Source organism: Muntiacus reevesi, chromosome 18, assembly GCF_963930625.1.
Source record: "Muntiacus reevesi chromosome 18, mMunRee1.1, whole genome shotgun sequence".
Taxonomy (NCBI): Eukaryota; Metazoa; Chordata; class Mammalia; order Artiodactyla; family Cervidae; genus Muntiacus; species Muntiacus reevesi.
The window spans coordinates 33,446,433-33,466,823 of NC_089266.1; the positions used below are offsets into that span (position 1 = coordinate 33,446,433).

At 52.9% G+C, this 20,391-nt stretch overlaps 1 protein-coding gene across 4 annotated transcripts in view; it reads right to left on the reverse strand.

The window, feature by feature from the left end:
• NTN1 (netrin 1) overlaps positions 1-20,391 on the reverse strand; it is a 207,439-nt gene that overhangs the window by 50,621 nt on the left and 136,427 nt on the right. For all 4 annotated transcript variants that reach the window (XM_065908777.1, XM_065908778.1, XM_065908779.1 and 1 more), the window contains 2 exons: positions 8,774-8,923; positions 5,626-5,679 (listed from right to left, as the gene is read on the reverse strand). In XM_065908777.1, coding sequence (XP_065764849.1) covers positions 5,626-5,679; positions 8,774-8,923 — 204 coding nt within the window. The remainder of the gene's footprint in view (positions 1-5,625; positions 5,680-8,773; positions 8,924-20,391) is intronic.

Below are 20,391 nucleotides of genomic sequence, written 5' to 3' on the forward strand. Positions count from 1 at the left end.
GTCCAGTGGCTAAGACTCTATGCTCCAAATGCAGGGGGCTTGGGTTCAATCCCTGGTCAGGGAACTAGATCCCACATGTTGCAACTAAGAGTTCACACAGCCGTGACTAAAGAGCAAAGACCCTGCATGTCGCAACCAAGACCTGGCACAAACAAAAAAAATTTTTTTTAATTGTGATAAAGCACACATACAATTTACCATTTTTAAATGTACAATTCAGTGGCATTAAGTACATTCACAGTGTTACTCATCACCACTCTCTAGTTCCAGAATCTTCCATCACCCCAAAAAGAATTCCTGTACCCATCAGTCACTCACTCCCCATCTCTCCCTGCTTCCACTCCATGGCAACCACAAATCCACTTTTTATCCCTGGATTTGCTTACTCTGGGCATTTTGTATAAACAGAATCATAGACTGTGGCCTTTTTAGTCTGGTTTCTTTCACTCAGCATAGTATTTTCAAGGTTTTAGCATTTAAATTCTAGCATTCAAGGTACTAGCATTCATACTTTCTTTTAGTATTTTCAACAGGTCTAGCCCATGCTGGTACTCCATCCCTTTTTATGGCTGCATGATATTCCATCATATGGACACAACACATGGAGTTTATCTGCTCTGCCACTTGTCCCAGTAAACAGCCATTGGGCTGTTTCCACCTTTTGGCTATTGTGAAGTCAAGCCCTTTAACTAGTTTCCAGTCTTTAAGAAGGTCTTATGGTCTGTGAGGAGGCCACCAGGCTTCTGTCTTGGGCAGCCCCACCTGCTTCCAATCAAGGTCCTCCCTCTGGCTGACTCTCTGCACCCGTCCTCAAGTAAACCCACACTCCTGGTGAGGAACAGAGAGACTTTAGCCCAGCTCAGCCCCTCCGTCCATCTTCTTGTTTAGTCACTAATTTGTGTCTGACTCTCCTTCAAACTCAAGGACTGTAGCTCCCAGGCTCCTCTGTCCATGGAATTCTCCAGGCAAGAATACTGGGGTGGGTTGCCACTTCCTTCTCCAGAGGATCTTCCTGACCCAGGGATCAACACCCCGCCCCTTCACCTCCTGCATCAGCAGGCGAATTCTTTACCACTGAGCCACCAGGGAAGCATCTGTATTTTCCATGGCATTCCATTGCTTTTTCTTTTTTTTTTTTACTGAGCACTTATAAGCCCACTGTCGAACCAGAGTCTTTATCCCGATCATCTCATTTAATCCCCACAATAACCGTACTCAACAGTGTTATCACTAACCAATTTCAAAGCAGAGGAAATAAGATCAGGCAAAACTCCCAATTCAGTGCCCTTCACCCCCCAATCCCACCCCACCCCCACCCAAACACCAGCCAATGCTGCGTTCAAGTCTTAACCCCTCCCCTGGAAAACCAAAGTCTAAAGTGAGAATAATCCAACCCTATCCAGCTACAGGTCTAGAAAAACCAAATTGTCTTCCGGGAAACAACAGAGGTGCTGCTGGGTCACCAGAGGTGACATCTCTAAGCCCACCCCTACCCCTCACACACACACCCCCTTAAACACCCCCACACCTGGGAGCACCTGAGTTGGGGGGGGTTGCTAGCTCATGTAGATTCAGCTGCCTGGCTCCTGTGCAGGGCTGCTGGGGGTGGGGGGCCTTGGAAGTTACCCCTACCCCCGGGCTGGGCCACTGGAGCAGTTGGCAGCGGGCACCCTGTGGGGCCCCAAAAGGGGTAAGTGCAGCTGGGTTGCAGGGAGGACCCAAGACCAACTGGGAGGTGGTGGGGGCCCAGGTGTTGGTTGTTCGCTCTCCTACCTCCATCCAGGGTCCAGCTTCCACTCAGACAACAGCCATATCCCTTCAGACCCAGAGGCCAGCCCAAGCCAACAGCACCTGGCCTTCTCAGAGGTCGCTCTGCCTCTCTGGTTTTCTGGTTCCCAAGGCGTCTACATTTTATTTCTGGTGGGGAGGCTCACCTGGGCTTGGTTTACACCAGGGAGAGCAGCAAAGGCTAGAAATCAGGCCCCACCTCCAGCCAGGTGTTAACTATTTACCTGCACCCTCTGCCCATGGGGGCCTGCGAGGCTTCTGGGAGAAGCAGATCACCAGAGCGAGTAGATGTTAGACACGGAAGAAGAAAGCTTAGCAGTTCATTCCTCCCAGGAGACGCAGGGCAGGGAGGCCCAGGACCAGTGGTCCCATCCTTTCATCCTTCAAGGAGGCGGAAGACAGCAGTCTTTGCTCTGTTCAAGGCTTCACAGTCAATGCTGGGTCAACCCCAGATCTCCTGGCTTTGCTACTGCTACTGCTAAGTCACTTCAGTTGTGTCCGACTCTGTATGACCCCACAGACAGCAGCCCACCAGGCTCCTCCGTCCATGGGATTTTCCAGGCAAGAGTACTGGAGTGGGGTGCCATTGCCTTCTCCATCCTGGCTTTGAGACAGCGCTTACTCTGCTAAACCCAGGGGCCTCTACAAACCAAACATGCACATGGACCGATACCTTGGAGCTGATGCATGGTGAGGGGACACAGGGGTAGAGGTCTCTACAACTACAAATCGGTGGGTTCGAAGTGGGTGGTCTTTATCTCCCTCCCAGCCCCAGGTCTCCCACAGGCACACGGTTACTTGCCTCCCTTCCCCCCAAAATGGGGTACCCAGCTGGCTCAGCGAGCAGGTGGACAGCATTCCCGGAGAGAACTGGCCCTTCAAGGGGATGGGTGAGTTCAGGGTGAGGTTATGTCCATCAGCTTTCAGGACAAATTCTCGGCTTTATTAATTCTCCTTCGTTCCGCAGGCAAAAGTAAACAAGCTTTTCTCAGGCAGCCCAGCATGGAGGCCTTCCCTATTCAAACACTGCAAGAATCGACAGGCTTGGATGGACTGAGCTCCCAGGCCCCGCTTCCCAGGGGGCCCCCTGGCCTCCTGCCCATAACTTCCCTCCTGCTGAGATGAGGCAAGCAAGGCCTTTGTGGAGGCAGACCCCAGAGTCCCAGAGCCCATGATCCGGATCTGGCCCAAGTTCCCCGGGGAGAGCATGAGAGATTCTGGGCATCCGGAGACCCAGAGGAGGTCACAACGGGTCTGGCCAGGGACCCAGCATCTCAACAGGCATTACACCTGCTCACCTAGCCCCTTGGTGGAGGAAGTACTTTGTTCAGGGTGTTTCGTTGACTATTTGCTTCCACTGAAATTATGTTTTCCAAGGTCCAGAAGAAAGAAAGGAAATAAACAGTAACAAAACCAAAAGGAATGAGAAAACTTAACTGAGAATTGGTAAAGTTTTTTCAAAGGAAGATGCTACAACTTAGTTGCCCAGGAATCTTTTGTCTGGTTGAGCTTTATACCAGCTTCTCATGGCCTGTAGAGAAATCTCATGAGTTGCTTTTTGCTTCTCCTCTATTCCATTTGCACATTTCTAATTTGGAAGGAAAAAGTAAAAAACCACCGCGAGAAACCTAAAGTCAAGGTTCCAAGGACCAGAAAAGTGAGAGATAAGAGTGAGAGACCATGAAGATCTGCCTTGACCTTGGATGGGCTGTTCTCAGCCCAAGGAGCTCATCCTGGCGAGCTTTGCTGGGGCTCATGTCACAGCAAAAGCAAGAAGCAGGACTCCATGACCTGAAAGTGTCTTCTCGCTTCTCAACTGCTCTGAAAGGGAAAGTTGCTCAAAGAGTCGTGTCTGACTCTTTGTGACCCCATGGACTATATAGTCCATGGAATTCTCCAGGCCAGAATACTGGAGTGGGTAGCCTATCCCTTCTCCAGCGGCTCTTCCCGACCCAGGAATCAAACCGGAATCTCCTACATCACAGGAGAATTCTTTACCAACTGAACTATCAGGGAAGCCCAGGAGCTGGATGAACTGGGGTTGTCCCTCTGAATCTGTTTTTTATCAAAGAGTGCCCTCCCAGGCACCCATGATGCTGTTTCCTACAGCCCCTTCCCAGCACAATTTCTCCTGTAAGTGTCCCTGAGACTCAACCAAAGGTGCTGAAGACCCAGCAACCTAAGTCCACTATGTGTTTGGTTCTCCCCAGTGAGGCCTCAAGCACTCCCTGAAATTTTCTGTCCTTTCCTCTTTGAGGGCCATTTGGTGACTATGAATATCCAAGTCCTGAATCCATTCTCTCAAGTTCCCAGGGATTGGCCGACGCTCCAAACAATCCAGTCTATTCTAAAGCATTCAGGTGACCACATGGGTACCCAGGCCTCCCCCACAGGCCAGCCAGGAGAGGAGCAAAGGGGGCCCCCCGAGTTGACTTTGATGTCCCCCGGAGGCCCCACTGTCACCATTCCTGCTGCCCATGCCCACTCCTACTCCAAGTTGTTTTAGTCACTAAGTCATATCCAACTCTTCTTTTGAGCCCTGCCAGGCTCCTCTGTCCGTGGGATTTCCCAGGCAAGAATACTGGAGTCGGTTGCCATTTCCCTCTCAAGGGGAGCTTCCAGACCCAGGGACTGAACCCATGCGTCCTGTGCCTCCTGCACTGGCAGGCGAATTCTCTACCACTGAGCCACCTGGAAAGCTCCCTATTCCAAGTACCAGTACACAAAGCCCCATGTGACCCCAGGCCCACAGCACTGGGTACAGCCTGACCTGCTTTCCACCCAGTGCCCCCTCCAGCCAGGCTCTGAGTCCTCTCTGTCCCCAAAGCCAGCAATGGGTGACCCTTCTTGTACCAAGGATTGGTGATGTCCATGGGTCCTTTCTCATAGTAATATTTCTAAATGAGGAAATAAAATCCACAGGACTACAAAGGAAACTAATCAATACTGAAATACACTTACCCAAATATTTTCAAAACCCCAGATTTATGGTACAGTGACGTAATGTATGTGTTTCTTTATTAATGATTATAAATCAAGATCCCACAGCGGGGCTGGTAACTTTCATCATTTTTAAGCAATTAGCAAGCATAAATAATATTTCATGATATCTGCACCAACTCTAACATGATGTGGAAACGGCTGGGATTTCTGCAGGTGGCCAAATCTCTGATGTTGCTGACCCGGCTGTGGTTTGTGGTCCACCTTTGCAATGGAGGAAACTTTTTTTTTTTTTGGGCCACACAGCATGCGAGATTTTAGTTCCCATCCGGGGACAGAACCCATGTCCCCTGCAGTACAAGTGCAGAGTCCAAACCACTGGACCACCAGGGAAGTTCTTTTTTTTTTTTTTTTCCTTTTTGGAAACTCTTGATTTCAGTTAGACGGAAGGGACAATGAGACCATGAGTCTCTTCCAGTCCCGATTCACAACCCTCCTCATTCTGTTTGTGGACCCCAGTGCTCTAAGAACGTCCTTTCCATCCCCACCACCCATCTCCTTCCCTCTCTGCAAGAAGGAATTTACAGGCCCCTGGCTTGGAAGACAGCTTCTTCCCCTCACTGGCTGAGCAGGAGGACCGTGGCTTTGAGGGTCCCAGGCTTGGAAGAGAAGCTAGCCCAAGGCACTAATAAAGCCTCCTCCCCTTTATTCTTAGAAGGGACATCATCGCAGAAAATGCCATGTGGCTCCATCTTGCTCAGTGCAGCCCAGGGGAACCACTGATACCAGCCCGCGCCCCAGTGGCGGTTTAGAGGAGTCTGGCCCCTCTAACCCCGCCTCCCCAGCCCCCGGCACACCCCACAGCAAGAGCAGGAAAGCAGCAAAGGGACCGCTTACCTTCGGGCTCCTCCACGCTGCTGGCTGCAGTGGTCGGCGGTGCCACAGGGATCTCTTTATGGGGTTCAGGATGGAGGGAAAGGGAAACAAGGTCAGAACACGTTATTTTTGACCTTAGAGAAGAAAGAGCACAGTGCAGATTCCTCCAACATCCCCGGGCCCTCCCTCCTGGTCCCACTCTTCACCTCGGGAGGTGACGGTCAGGTAGGAAGGGAAAGCCTGGTGTAGGGGCCAGGCTGGAAGCTGCCCCTCCACCTGGCAGAGACTGGAGGAGGGGAAGGCAGGACCCTGCCCCCTCTGCTGTCTGTGTGCCATCTACTCGCCGGGGCCGGGGACAGAGAGGGGTCCTTAGGTCCCCCTTCCTCATCCTCAACAGACTCTGACTCGTGGCTGGGGAAGGTGTCCATGGCAGGGGTGGCGTGTGAGGGTGCTAGGGGGTGTCTTCCACATGCAGAGAGGGGCCTGCACTCTGGCCTAGGTTCCCATGGGCTCACACCTCAAGAGCTAAGGTGTTTTCTCGGCAGGGAGAACAGACTGACAATGCGGAAGATCGCAGGGCCAGACAGAAGTGTGCTCTACTGGGACCATTCCTCTCCTACTGAGAACAACAACGAGTTCCTACAAGCTCCAGTCCTGGGCTCAGAAAAGGTGAAGAGCTTCAGCCAGTCTCTAGGAAAGACCCAGACTTCACGGCTCCAGCTTCTCTTTCTAGCCGGGGCCAAACCATGAACCCAAAATCCCTGAGTGGCAGGGAGTCACCTCCCCTGCTGAGTGACCATATGAATGTGGGGTCACAGACACCTCCACAAACCCCGCTGGTTTTGGCCACCACCTGACTGCCAGGGGTTAAGATCTCCCTTGGACCCCCAGCCTTTAGATCAGCTGCCACCTCGGTCCTGGGGGACTGTCAAGATGGAAAACTCAGGCCTGGGGGCAAACCTGAGGGTCACCCGCAGAAGCCAGCTCTGCACCTTCAGAAGGAACAGGCAGAGGGCTGGCCCTCGATATGGAACCGAAAGTCCACTCTCAAGTTGTTTTATCATCGACAGCAAGCTACAGGTGCCCTGTTACAGCAGCTCATTAAAAAGCCGGGTTCCCTCTGAGTCTTCATGAGCTACTTGGTCCCAGCAGGAACATTCCAGAGGGAAATCCAGACAGCCCAGCCTAATCCTGCAAGTCCAGGAAAGGGGCTGGGGCCAGTGGCCATGGAGGCACTCTGGCAGCCCGAGCCCCGCTCCTCAGGCCTGGCTCTGGGACTGAGCAGAGGGCCCCATGGCTCCCAGAGCTGCGATCAAACAGACACAAGCGTCCAAGGTCCTGTCTGGACACCTGAAACCTGGTGCCGGCAGGAAGAGCTCACAGAAATCCCAGGAGGGAGATCCCGGGTTTCTAGGTGGTTGGCAGTGACGCTCACCCCCAGCATCAGCCCACCCTTTTCAACAGGAAGGGAAAAGGTACAGAGTGTGTTGGAAAGCGAGATGCTTTCCCATCTCCCAAGGTTTCCATCCCTAATTCTGAAACATCAGCTCCACTTCCAGGTCTTTCCCCTCAGGGATTTGAAATGTTGCTTCCAGCCATTCTGGGAACTCGACAGCTCCTGACCCCCTCACAGGGAGACCTCGTTTGCTTCCCCTATGTTATCACAAGCTCGGAGGGTGGGGCCGATCTCCTCCCAGCTTTCTAAAAACGTTCAGCTTTCGGGAGGGCTGGAAGAGAAAGATCCTCGCAAGCTGTGAGACCCGGACAATTAGACGTCGTGAAAACCATCTCAACCTGCTCCACCCTGGATGAACACAGGTTCAATTTCCCGTGGTTCAGATTTGCATTATCCTCTGTTACCACGGCAATATCTCCTGGTCATAAGACCTGCTGGAAGCCACGCAGCCAGGAGTGTCCTGGACGTGCGGCCACACTCAAGTCAGGTGGGTGAGGTGTGGGATGTCAAAGACTCCGGCCCAGTGTGGGGGGGGGAGCGGATTCCTGGCAAGATCCAAGGGTTCACTCCAAGGACTCCAAGCAGCTGCCTGGCCCCCAGCCTCATGCTCTGCTTCAGGTTGTTTGTTCCAAGACCCTGGTATCTGACCTGAGAAGCTGGTGCCCACCCAGAGCTACAGGACACTGAAAACCATAAAGCAGGGGTGGGCCGACTTCTCCAGCAAAGGACCAGCTAGGAAACGTTTCGGGCCCTGCAGGTCACAGGGGCTCTGTCGCCACTACTCGGTTCTGACGTCACAGCCCCAAAGTGGCCACAGGCCACGTGAACAAGTGAGCCCGGCTGGGTCCCATTAAACTTTATTTACAGACGCTGAACTTTTCCTTTCATATCATTTTCACAAGTCGTAAATTAGTAATCTTTTAATTTTTGTTTCAATCATTTTTAAAAGGTTTTTTAAAAAAAAACCCAGCCAGCCACACAAAACCAGGCAGTGAGCCAAATTCCCAGGCAGGGTGTGCTAAGCCCTGCTCTGGAGAGGCAGCCTTGTGCCTAGGGTCTGCCTCAGAGGCTGGGGTTCGCTCCTCCTTCGTCCTCCCTTCTGAGTCCAGGTCAGGCCTGTATTCAGAATCAAACAGGCTAAGGCCAGGGGCCAGTGCTCAGCCAGACCCCTGGCGTCCACCAGGGCTAAGCCTCTGCTCATGACACCTGTGCGGTTTTAACATGTTAAAGCTCTCCCGAGCCAAGGCGCTGAGCCACTCCTGTTCCCTCCCCAAGTTCCAGCAACTAAGGGGCTGACCACTAGCCTGCAGGGGCCTCTGGAATCCTCAGAGGTGCTGCCATCCTTCCTAAAGGCCGTGGGTGCCCCGCCCAGAGTCTGTTCTTTCTGCTCCGAATCTGCCAGGGCAGAGGGGCATGGAATTCCCACAGCAGCAGCCCCTGATCCAGACCTCACTCCCAGCCCAAGCCCAGGGCCAAGGTGGATACGGGAAGAGGTGGATGTGCTTCCCCTGGCACCCCCACTCTGGGAGCAAGAGACTGTCAGAACAGAGCCTTGGACAGGCTGGCTCTGCTGAGACTCCCATAGGCTTGGGGGTCTCACACAGGTTCCCACTGAGGGCAGAGATCCACCTCAATGAGAGCTACCCCCGCTGGTCCCCAGACATGGGTGACCCTGAGCCCCCGCATGACCGGGAGGAGGGGCGCCCCGCGTACTTATGCAGGGGGCGATGGGTGAGCGGCTCTGCTGGTAGCCCTTGGCACAGCGGTTGCAGGTGATGCCGGTCACGCCGTCCTTGCAGGGACACTGGCCCGTGGTCTGGTTGCAGGTCTTGCCAGCAGCGCCCACAGGGTGGCAATCGCAGGCTGTGGGGGACACAAAACAGAGGCGGTGAAAGGGTGGGAGTGACCAGAGCCCACCCTCCTCCGAGGCCCTCCCCACCTAGGTGCAGTCCCCCCCCCAAGACCCCACCTTAGGGGAAGAGCTGAGCAGGGGGTGGGGAGCCAACCCACACACATTCCAGAAGCTCTGATCACTGACCACCTGCCTACCTGGAGACGGGAAACGAAAATCAGAATGGCCCAATCAGAAAGGACAGTCCGGGCAGCGGAGTCAAGTTGGGGTGCCCTTCTGAAGGCCCAGGAGGAACACCTCACAGCCAGTGGCTGAGTGGGACGGCAGGAGTCAGATTTGGGGGTACACCTGCCCTTGACAGGCTGCTTTGTGCCCTCTTGCTCCTCTGCCCCCAGCCAACTCCTAGCGCCCAGGCATCCTTGCTGACCTCTGAGTGGGAGGGACAGGGTTTAGGGCCGGATGGAGCCCTGGGGTTTGCCAGCTCAGAGGGAGTCAGCAAGGAGTGTCCCCCCCAGGGCTGCTGCCCCCACTCTGCTCTATCCACCCAACCAGACTGGCAGGCAGGCAGTCTGAGAATCAGGCTTCTGGATCACAAAACCCATTAACTGTAGCCCTAGGAAGAGTCACAACTATCCTTCAGTTAAAGGCCCTGATGAAATTTAAAGACTTGGAGGTGAAGGAACCCCCCCCAGGGCCTTGCAGAAAAGGACTAGGCCAAGCTGGGAAGTGCCACGAGGCCCTGGTTCTCAGGTCAAGGGCTGCTGCACCCCACACCCCTCCTCCAGGTTTGCAATGGGCTAAAGAGCTGCAGTTGCCCACCCCGTCACACTGCACCCCAAGGTTCCCTCCCTATTTCCAGGACCCAGTGACAAAATGACCAGAGGAGTTTAAGGGGACACGCCCCCTATTATGGACTGAATGACTGCGTCCCCCCTGCACATTCATATGTTGAAAGCTAACCCCCAATGTGATGGCATTAGGAGGCAGAGCCCTTGGGAGGTAATCAGGTAGATGAGGTCATGTGGGTGGGACCCTCGTGGTGCGATCAGCGCCCTCAGAAGAAGAGGAAGAGAGAAAGAGCTCTCGGTACAAGCACACAGCAGGAAGGTGGTTGTCAGAAAATCAGGAAGCAACCTCCATCTGACACTAGATCAGCAGGCACCTCCATCCTGGGCTTCTCTGCCTCCAAAGTCCTGATAAGTATCTGTGGTTTAAGTCACCCCATCTACAGTGTTTGGCTACAGAGGACTAGTGTGTCGTGTTATATGTACTCAGTTTGTCTGATTCTGTGTGGCCCCGTGGACTGTAGCCCAGCAGGCTCCTTTGTCCATGGGATTCTCCAGGCAAACATACTAGAGTGGGTTGCCATGCCCTTCTATAGGGGGTCTTCCCAATCCAGGGATTGAATCCACGTCTCTCACGTCTCCTGCAGGAGCATGCAGGTTCCTTACCACTAGTGTCACCTGGGAACTCGATGCCCATTACTTCCACGAGGCTTGAGCAAGAACTGCGGTATCTGCAAACACAGGACACCTGCCTCCCTGGACCTAGGTGGTGGACTCAGCGTGGGCGGAGAAGGGGAGGCAGGAGGGAGGCCAGTGCTCTCGTCCACTCCCCTAGGGTCTCCCTGGCCTTCCCTCCAGGGAAGACAAGCCTGGAGAGGGTGAGGAGTTGTCTGCAGGAGGGCGACCTGCAGCAAGTTCACTTGGTGCCAGAGCTGCTCTGTTTCTATTCCAAGTGGGAATAAAGTATCCGAGGGAATAAGTAGAGCAGCGCTCCCCAAAGAGCTACGCTAACACCTCCCCAGCCGGTGCTGCTCAGCATGAGGGTGCCAGGCCTCGGGTGACCGGCCTCTCCCAGCTGGCCAGCCTCAGGCCCAGGAGGGGCTCAGGAGGAGAATTAGGAAGAGGAAGGCAGAGGGGCGAGGGTGCAGAAAGGACAGGAATGTGAGGAATTGCTTGTTGAAGTTGTGTCTGGACACGTGAGAGCTTCTGGAAACCCTGGGAGTACGGGTCTAGGGGAGGAGGGGGCATGGGGCAGGGTGCTCCAAGCCAGGTGAGGGAAGGGCAGGGGACAAGGCCTAGGGGAGGAAATGGAACTGTCCCAATCCCGCCCCTGTGAACAGCAGCAAACCTTCTATTAGAAACGTCTGTCAAATCCATCCTAAATTCAAGTTAATTTTCCAATGTTGTTTTCTTCTTCTTCTTCCCTCTTTTCTTTCACTCAGCCTGGAAGCACACTGTGGATGATGCTATGAAGAGGGGATGGCTGGAAGTGACCAATGACCTTAGATCCATCCCTATGACAGGAAGGGCGATGGGCCACAGTGGCTTCTCTGAGCTGGCCTGGTGACAGCAAAGGGCCAAGCACAGGCCCCTGGCGTCCCGAGCCTTGGTGCAGGCGTGGGCACCACCAGGCGGATATGGACTCCCCAGGTTCCTGCCAGCTGACCTCCCTTGGCCAGCTTCACAAGCCTGCTGGTAATCCTGAAACCCACGCCAAGACATCCTTCCCTCCGTGCTGACGGAACACAGCTGCGTGCCAGTGACTTCTGGGCCTTGGACTCAGCCGGGAGGAGGTCACCAAAGGTTGCACGGTCACTGGAGGGTCCAAGCCAAGTCACCCACAGGCCCAAGTCATCTCCACCAAGGCAGGAGCTGGCCCAGAGCAGAATCTGGGGGGAGCAGAGTGCATCGCCCTCACCTGAGGCCCCTCAAAGCTGGGGACCCCTCGGCCCCCTGGGGTTGGTGAGCTGTCAGGGAGGAGCCGGGCGCCAGCTGAGGTAGGCAGAGCTGAGGACCATCCTCAGTGATGGCAGGGCAGTGCGTCTGCTTCATGGAGCAGGCACGTCCTTAGGCCCAGCCTTTGGTTACAGGAGAGGGCTCTTTGCTGTGCAGTTTCCAAATCATTCGCTCAAGATCCTGCAAAGACTCTGAGCAACTGGCCCTTGGTCTGAGAGAAGCAGCGGGCTGACTGTGCTTCATGCAAATCACTGTTATAGGAAGAGAAGTCAGCAGGGTCCCAGAGGGTCCAGGCAGAGGGGTGAGTGGCGGTAAGTGGAAGGTTACTCAGGTCACTGCCTTGGTGGGGGGACCATCCTCAGAGGTGGAGCCCTCCTGCAGCACAGCCCTGCCACTCGGACCCCTGAGCACGTTCACACTCCCACATGCTGTCCTTCTGGTCCTCGCACCAGCCTGTGAAATTAGCATGACTATACTATACTGAGAAGGCCAGGAGTGGGGAGACAGAAAGGGCCTGATCTCTTGAGCAAATCACCGAGGGCCTTCACCATCTCCTGTGCGTCCCCCAGCACTTCCCATTCTGCAAGGAGAAATACACCCTTCCCTGTTGAAACCAAGGCCAGGTGGCATCCCTTACGTGAGGCCAAATGCAGTCCCAACACAGACACTTGCATTGCACTCACTCTCAACTCACAGCTAAATGGCCCCAAAGTAAAGACTTTTCCTCAAACCCCATGATTAAGGAAAGCTAAGTTATATCCTCTGGGCAAAGACGGATGAGCTTCAAGGTGTGGGGAGAACTGATGAATGACAGCAGCCCACAGTGGGTTCTCTACAACCTTGGACAAGAGAATCCAGCTAGCAATGCACACAGGAAGAGGGTCTGAGCTGCCCACCAGTTAAACAGGAGACTCCGGCCCTGGTCCTTAGAGAAAGAATGCCAAAGGGATTGTGCTGTATTCCCCAAAACCCGAAACACACCCAGACACACAAACACACATAGATTCCTACAACTCTCAGACACGCAGGCGCACACAGCACCACAGGGGGCAGGGAGCGGATGAGGGCAGGCTGAGCTGGGAGGATGTGGACGTGAGCAAGGAGAAGTCTTCTCCTTAGCAGGGGGTCTGGTTAAAGGGACAAAGTAAGAGCCTCCCGGATTCTTCCGAGAACAGGCTCTGGGTCAGAATGTCTTCTCCTACAGGAAGCCCGGTTCGGTGACTCCCGTTTCCCTGGATGTCAGCCACTCCGCTCAGAGGAGGTCAGGCCCTTCCCCGGCAAGTCATCATCTGCACACAGCAGGCAGAACCTGGCCCTGGGAAACAATCCACCAAAGAGTTTTTCCATGAAGAGGAAGGTGAGACTAGGAGGAAGCCCGAGGCCCTGAGAAGGTGGCCAGATCAGGTTTCTCATGAACACATGGGTTGGATGGTAGCCCGATGGCGCAGAGGAGAAGCCAGACTGTCCTTGCTTGGGGTCGTCAGCCAGATACGAACAGCTTAGGACACACAAATGGTTTCAGATGGATGTCAAGAGACCCAGGTCTGATCCTGCCCTGCCAGTAATGCGCTGTGACCCTGGGCTAGTGCCTCGCTCTCTCTGAGTCTTAGGTAGCTCATCTCTAAGACCAGAAGTTTATACTTGCACTAAAGTTGCTTCCAACTAAACAGGCTAATATCCGGGGTAGTGTCCTGGCCCCTGGGACCGTTACCCCCACTGCTACAGTCCACTGCCATGTCCCAGCTCAGGGGACCAGGAACACGCTCCTGCTGCAAGGCACGTCAGGCCCTCACTCCACACCCATGGGGCACCCTGTGCCACACCATGAACTGCTGCACTGGGCTGGACTCTCGTCTCTGAGATCTGTGCTGTCAGCTGCGAGAAGTGCACTGGGGTTACTGAGGGTCCCCACAGAGCTGACCGGGAAGGCAGGCAGCCCTGATCCTCCTCTGCGGTGAGGCCCCTGTCCTGACGCCTGGCAACCCCGGATCTGTTCTCAGACCCTAGGGCTTTGTCTTTTCAGAATATCTTATTCTGGGATTTATGGAATGTAAAGTGTATGGAGGTGCAGGATGTATGGTGGATGGATTCATATGGCAGGTAATCTTTTGAAATTGGCCTCCTTTATGCTAAGGGTGTCTTCCCAGGTGGCGCTAGTGGTAAAGAACCAAGCTGCCAATGCAGGAGGTGTAAGAGACATGGGTTTGTTCCATCCCTGGGTTCATAAGATTCCCTGGAGCAGGAAATGGCATTCCATTCCAATATTCTTGCCTGGAGAATCCCATGGACAGAGGAGCCTCAAGGGCTAGGCTCCATAAGGTCGCAAAGAGTCAGACACAACTGACGCAACTTATCGCACACACAAGCCCAGTGCGTTTGAAATGCATCCGTGTTGCCAAGTCAGTCAACAGCGTGTCCATTTGCATCACTGAGTCGGATTCCACAGTACGCACATACCCCTGGTTGTTTGACCATTCACCCGCCAAAGCACAGTTGGGCTGTTTCCAGTTTTTGCCAGTTGTGAATAATGCTTTTATCAACATCCATGTGCTGCTTTTTGTGTGAACACAGATTTCATTTCTCTGGGATAAACATCAAGAGGAAGCTTTGCTTGGTGTTATGGCAGCTCTATGCTTCACTTCTCCCTGGGGGCTCAGCAGTGAAAATTCCACCTGCCAATGCAGGAGACGCGGGTTCGATCCCTGGGTCGGGAAAATCTCCTGGAGAAGGAAATGGCAACCCACTCCAGTATTCTTGCCTGGGAAATCCCAAGGGCAGAGAAGCCTGGAGATCTACAGTCCATGGGGTCACAAAGAGTTGGGCACGACTTAGCGACTGAACAATAGGTGGGTGGTGGCATCTCGCCATGGTTCTAGTCTACATTTCCCTAATGCAGAAGAATGATGGTTGAGGTATTTATCCGCCATCCCTGTATCTTCACCAAGTATCTATTCAAGTATTCTGCCCATTTCTAGCTGAGTGGTTGGTATTGCCTTATTGTGCAGTTTTGAGAGTTCTCCACATAAGCTGGATTCAAGTCCTTGGTCGGATATGGGATGCACAAATACTTCTCCCTGTCTGCTCCTTCACAGCAGAAGCTTCTTATGAGGCAAGCCATGAGCATCAGTCTGGTCACTGATCCTTAGCCTTCCTGGTGGTTTCCGTGGCTCTCAGAACTGGCCCCTTCCTCTACCTCCCTTCTGACCCAGAGCCCTCCTGCCCTTTCCTGCTTTTGGGCATGGGTCCTGCTCCTCAGTGTCCCCATTGCTGTTTGCCCCTGAACCCCAGGTCTCATCTCAAAGTCCATCCCATCCTCAGACAGGTCCTCACGGGATGCCCTGCAAAGCAGCGCCCCCTCCCCACTGCCAGTTACATTATTTCCAGCTTATTTATTTCCTCCATGTAACTCACCACAATCTGTAATAATCCTCTGCTTACTTTTTCTTCTTTATCATCAACCTCCCTCCAGAACACAAGTTCCAGAGGAACCTGTCTGTGCTGGTCACCACTCGGACCCCCAGTTCCCATGTGTGGCAGGAGATCCATGGACACGGGTTCAATCAGTGCAAATGCTCAGGGCCACTGTGCCGTCCACCCTGTGGGAAGAGGCTGTTTCATGGACCCTGAATCTGGAGGAGAAGAGGAGGGACACACAGGAAAGACCCTCCCCTCACATCTGAGATCACTGGCAACAGCAACAACGGACACTCCTCACTTCCAAATCCTCAGTGCTAATGAGGGACGAGAATAATTTAAATCCACAGGTAATCTGCAAACTTCATTTCAGCTGTTTGTCCGCTCCTCCTAGGCTCTGCTTTTCTTTCTCCCAGCAGTTGCTAAGGAAGCACAAAAGAAGACATGTTTCAAGTTGCAGACCTCTCTTTCCCCCGCCACTTTTGGATGAAGGTGAGGACAGCAGGAAGTGGAAGGGGGAGCCCCGGCATCCCAAACTGGGTTATTTAACCCTCCATGATCTATTAATAGTTAACTACAGTCTTCCTGCAGCTGATTTACAGGCAAAAGGTTCAGGTCCTACAGATGTGTGTGTGTGTGTGTGTGTACAGATGGATATGTGTGTGTGTACACAGATGTGTGTGTGTGTGTACAGATGTGTGTGTGTGTATACAGATGTGTTTGTGTGTGTGTGTACAGATGGATATGTGTGTGTGTGTCTATACAGATGTGTGTGTGTGTACAGATGGATATGTGTGTGTGTGTGTATACAGATGTGTGTGTGTGTACAGATGTACGTGTGTGTGTATACAGATGTGTGTGTGTGTACAGATGTGTGTGTGTGTGTGTATAGATGGGTGTGTGTGTGTGTGTGTGTGTGTGTTGTCTGCACGCACTGGATGCACAGAGCCAGCAGGCAAGCAGGGGCTGGATGGTGGGGGAGGTGCCAGAGCACCCGGGTGACTGAGTGGGGACCAGCTCAGGCCTTGCATCCGCCTTTCAGCCCGAGGGCCCTCAGATGCTGCGGGTCTTTCTTAGCGGCACCTTCAGAACTGCACCTGGACACACCCAACCCGTCCCCATCTTGTCCGCTGAGCCCCCCAACCCCACCCCTGGCTGCAGCTGCCAGGATCCCAGTTCTGCTGTTCCAGCTGTTTATCAGTTTTGCTCCCAATATTGAGGATGTGCAACAGCATTAGGGCAAATTCCTTGAGCCCTGTGCAGTCTGGTGGGAATCAGCTTTCAGGTCTACAGGAGGGTTGAGCCCCTCAAGTGAGAGGGGCCAGCTGTCTCAGGCACCACGCTCATGGAAAGAACTAAGGCCTCGGGGAGCCTGAGCAATGGTCTCCATGTGGAGTGCACGCTGGCAGTAATGGTGGCTCTGGTTACTCACTTTTCCTCTGCTTGTACCAGTGATTGTAATAGTTCCTGGTGTGGCGTGCATGCCCTGTGCCAGACACCTCCTCTACATCATCTCATTTAATCAACACTGTAACACTTGGGATGAGGGATTATTATTATTATTATTATTGCTGTTGTTGTTGTTAAGTTGCTCAGTCATGTCCGACTCTTTGCTAACCCATGGACTGTAGCACACCAGGCTTCCCTGTTCTTCACTATCTCCCAGTGTTTGCTCAAACTCATGTCAACTGCATTGATGATGCCATCCAACTATCTCATCCTCTGTCGTCCCCTTCTTCTCCTGCCCTCAATCTTTCCCAGCATCAAGGTCTTTTCCAATGAATTGCTTCTTCGCATCAGGTGGCCAAAGTATTGGAGCTTCAGCATCAGTCCTTCTAATGAATATTCAGGGTTGATTTCCTTTAGGATTGATTAGTCTTGCTATCCAAGGGACTCAAAAGTCTTGTCTAGCACAATTCGAAACCATCAATTCTTTGGTGCTCAGCCTTCTTTATGGTCCAACTCTCACATCCATACATGGCTACTGGAAAAACCATAGCCTTGACTAGATGGACCTTTGTTGGCAAAGTGATGTCTCTTCCCTAATATTATTTTAATATGTATTTATTTGGCTGTGCTGGGTCTTAGCTGCATTGCTCAGGATTTTGGATCTTCTCTGGCAGCATGTAGAATCTTTAGTATCAGCATGTGAACTCTTAGTCGAAGCATGTGGGATCTAGATCCCTGACCTGGGATTTAACCTGGAACCCTGCATTGGAAGCAGGGAGTTTTACCCACTGGGCCACCAAGAAAGTCCCAAGAAGGGACTGTTATTATCCCCATTTTCAAATGGGAAAATTCCTAGCCTGGGGCTGGGGACCACCTGCAGCTCTTCTGGTAGCAGAAGCTCCTTCCCAAGTAATGTCCCTGTTAAGGGGGGCTGTGGGGGAGAAGCACAAACATCAGGAAGCTTTTCTGCTCAGACTGGGGTCCCCTGGGGGGCTACAGGCCCACTGTTGCCCACAGCTTCCGAGGACTCAGGCACGTTCTCAGTAGCTTGCGATGAGCCACGGTGACTGTGAACTTGAAGGGCGCAGGGCAATGACGGCAAGAAACAGGCCGCTCTGAGCTGGGCTGGCGATGGATGCGGTGGGTAATTTCTCCGTTCTCATCACAATTCAGTTCACGGGAGACTCCTGGAATGTCTTTATCCATCACAGATGGTTTGAGGAGATGATAAATTAATATCGTTTAAAGGGAGGCCCGGCTGAAATGGTTAAATGGTAACGTCTTTGCCAGCTCTAAAGAGAAAGAGCCCCCGAGTCCATAAAGAAGACAAATGGTAAACAAAACCGCCTATCCTTCTTGACAGATTCCAGGACGAGTATCACTCACACACCCTTCTGCAGAGAAAGGGGAGAAACTCATCTCGTCTGACTTTGTATAGGACAACAGCCCAGGCCATAATGAGGCCTTCCCAGGGCTGTGAAATCGCGCTGAATAGCAGAGAGTACAGCCGCCTGCTCCCTGGGCATGTTGACTACAGCCCTTTGTATGCACTAGCGCTGCCAGCCCCCGTCTGGTTCCAAACTAGGGGAGGGGAGAAAGAACCCAACAAATTTGTTGCTATGAAACTTCCCTTGGGAGGATGGCATAATGATGCTTGGGACGGAATGCCCTTGCTCCAAGCTGTTCTTGTCTGGGTCCACCCCTGCTCTCAACTGAACAAGGTCAGGCGTCAGCCGATCACCAGCAGTGTATGGGTGGCCTCAGCCCCCTGCTCGGGGCTCCTCCCAGGCCCTGGGAAGTCAGGGGCTCAAGGGGCCCCCATGACTATTTCCAGGCACCCTTACATCAATGGCCAAGTTGAGTCAAGAGGCACTGCTGGCTGTCCCATCTTCCCCATGAAATGCATTTGAGACAGAGCAAAGAAGTACAGCTTTCACCCCAGGGCTACAATCTATATGATTCTGGAAGCCTCTGAAAGTGAACCATCAGGGATCAAAATACTGGGATCAAATGCTGCCACTAAGGGAACCATTTCCTTAAAGCATCCAGCCTTGGGAAGACAAAACAGTGGAATTCTCCGAAGGTGATGAGAGAGACCCCTGTCTGAAGATCTCTAGGGTACACATTCCCCTGCCAGCATCTGAACTATAGCTGGTTCCCCCCATATCTCAGGGTCTTTCTTTGGTGGGGGAACTGTGGACTGCGAATTCCCACATTTCTAAGGGGGTAACATCAGGAAAAAAAAAAAAAGCAAAGGGGAAAGATGGGGAACTTTCAAGAGATGCCTTTCCTCACAGTGAAATGGCAGGACCTTTCAGGCCACATTCTTCTTTTCACCAATCAGAGAGCATATCTTCCACATGTTGTCTCTTCTCACCAATCAGGAGGCAGGATCCTTGGAACACTGTCTTTCCTCACCAATCAGGAGGCAGGATCCTTGGAACACTGTCTTTCCTCACCAATCAGGAGGCAGGATCCTTGAAACACTGTCTTCCCTCACCAATCAGGAGGCAGGATCCTTGAAACATTGTCCTCCCCTGCCAACCAGGAGGCACTGAGAATCTCACTTTTCCTAACACGTTTCCCCAGAAGGATAAGCAAGTATTCTTTTGAGCAGATTCTATCCTTACATTTTTTCCTCTTCCATGGGTCCTTCTCTGAGTTAACATCAAAGCGGTTGCTGTCCAGGGCTGGGAGGAAAGACAAAGCCATCCAGGCTGACCAGAGCATTTGAAAGAAGACAGGACCCCACCCTCGCCTGCCTGTATCTGTTCCTCCTGGAAAGCAGCACAGGAAGCCTGCAGCTCCACACCACTGAACCAGAGTGGCAGAGCCCCAGAGGATGGTCTGCAGGTTCCCAGGACCCTGTGGCCTTCTGAGATCTCACTCTGAGCAGTGTCAGGCCACACACGGCCCTTGTCCCTCCCCACAGCAACAAAGGAAAGGGAGGGGATGCAGAGACCAAGATGACCAAGGCCTTGCTCCTTCCTGACTCTCCAGGGGACATGCCTCTCCTTCTCTGACAGCTGAAACTGGCACTACAGGAAGTGACCACTGCCCTTCCAAGCAGAGCCCAGATCTTCTCATTCAAGGGCATAGGGCTGCCCACCTGACTGGTCCCCATTGAGTAGAATTTTTTGGCCAAATCCCCAAGAAATCTATGTGCAACCAGTTGTTTACAAGACCCTGACTTCAATTTCTTCTGTAGAAAAAAGTCAACAAAACACTTGGGTACAAGGCACTGGCTACCTTCCAACTACTTTCTCTGAAAACCCAAAGCCCTCCTTCCCTGGTGCCCCTGCCTTCCTGCTACTGTGGATATTTCTTGGGTACCTTTTCCCAGGTCAGCTTTCTCAATTCCTGGTCAAACTCTCCTGCGGCTTTCTCACCTGGATCAGTGGTTTCTAACATGGAAAACAGCCCAGCTACCTTAATGCTTAAATTTCTCTCGGCAACCACCAGAGGCAGCCTTAGGTCCACAGAATTGGAAAGAACCTTGTGTGAGGGAAGCCACCCTCTGCTCATTTGAAATCTCAGGGATTTCTCTGGGAGAAGACAGACTGGGAATCTGTTTTTTAGAGAGAAGCATTCTGCACCAGCAGGGCAGGCTGCATGGGCCCCACACTTAGAAGGGCACAAGCTAGGCTGAAACTCTGCTTGCCATTTTGAAATTCTTAGCAATTTCTGAACAAGAAGAAGTCCCATATTTTCATTTTGCCCCAGGGCCCACAAATTATGTAATCGGTCCTGCACACAAGTGTCCAACATCTGGTGGATTTCCTGTTAAGAAGATGATACTCTGGCTTCATCCAGGGCTAAGCAGTAGCCATAGAAGGACTTCTCTGCTGCAGCTTCTCATCCAGGCCTAGGTTGAC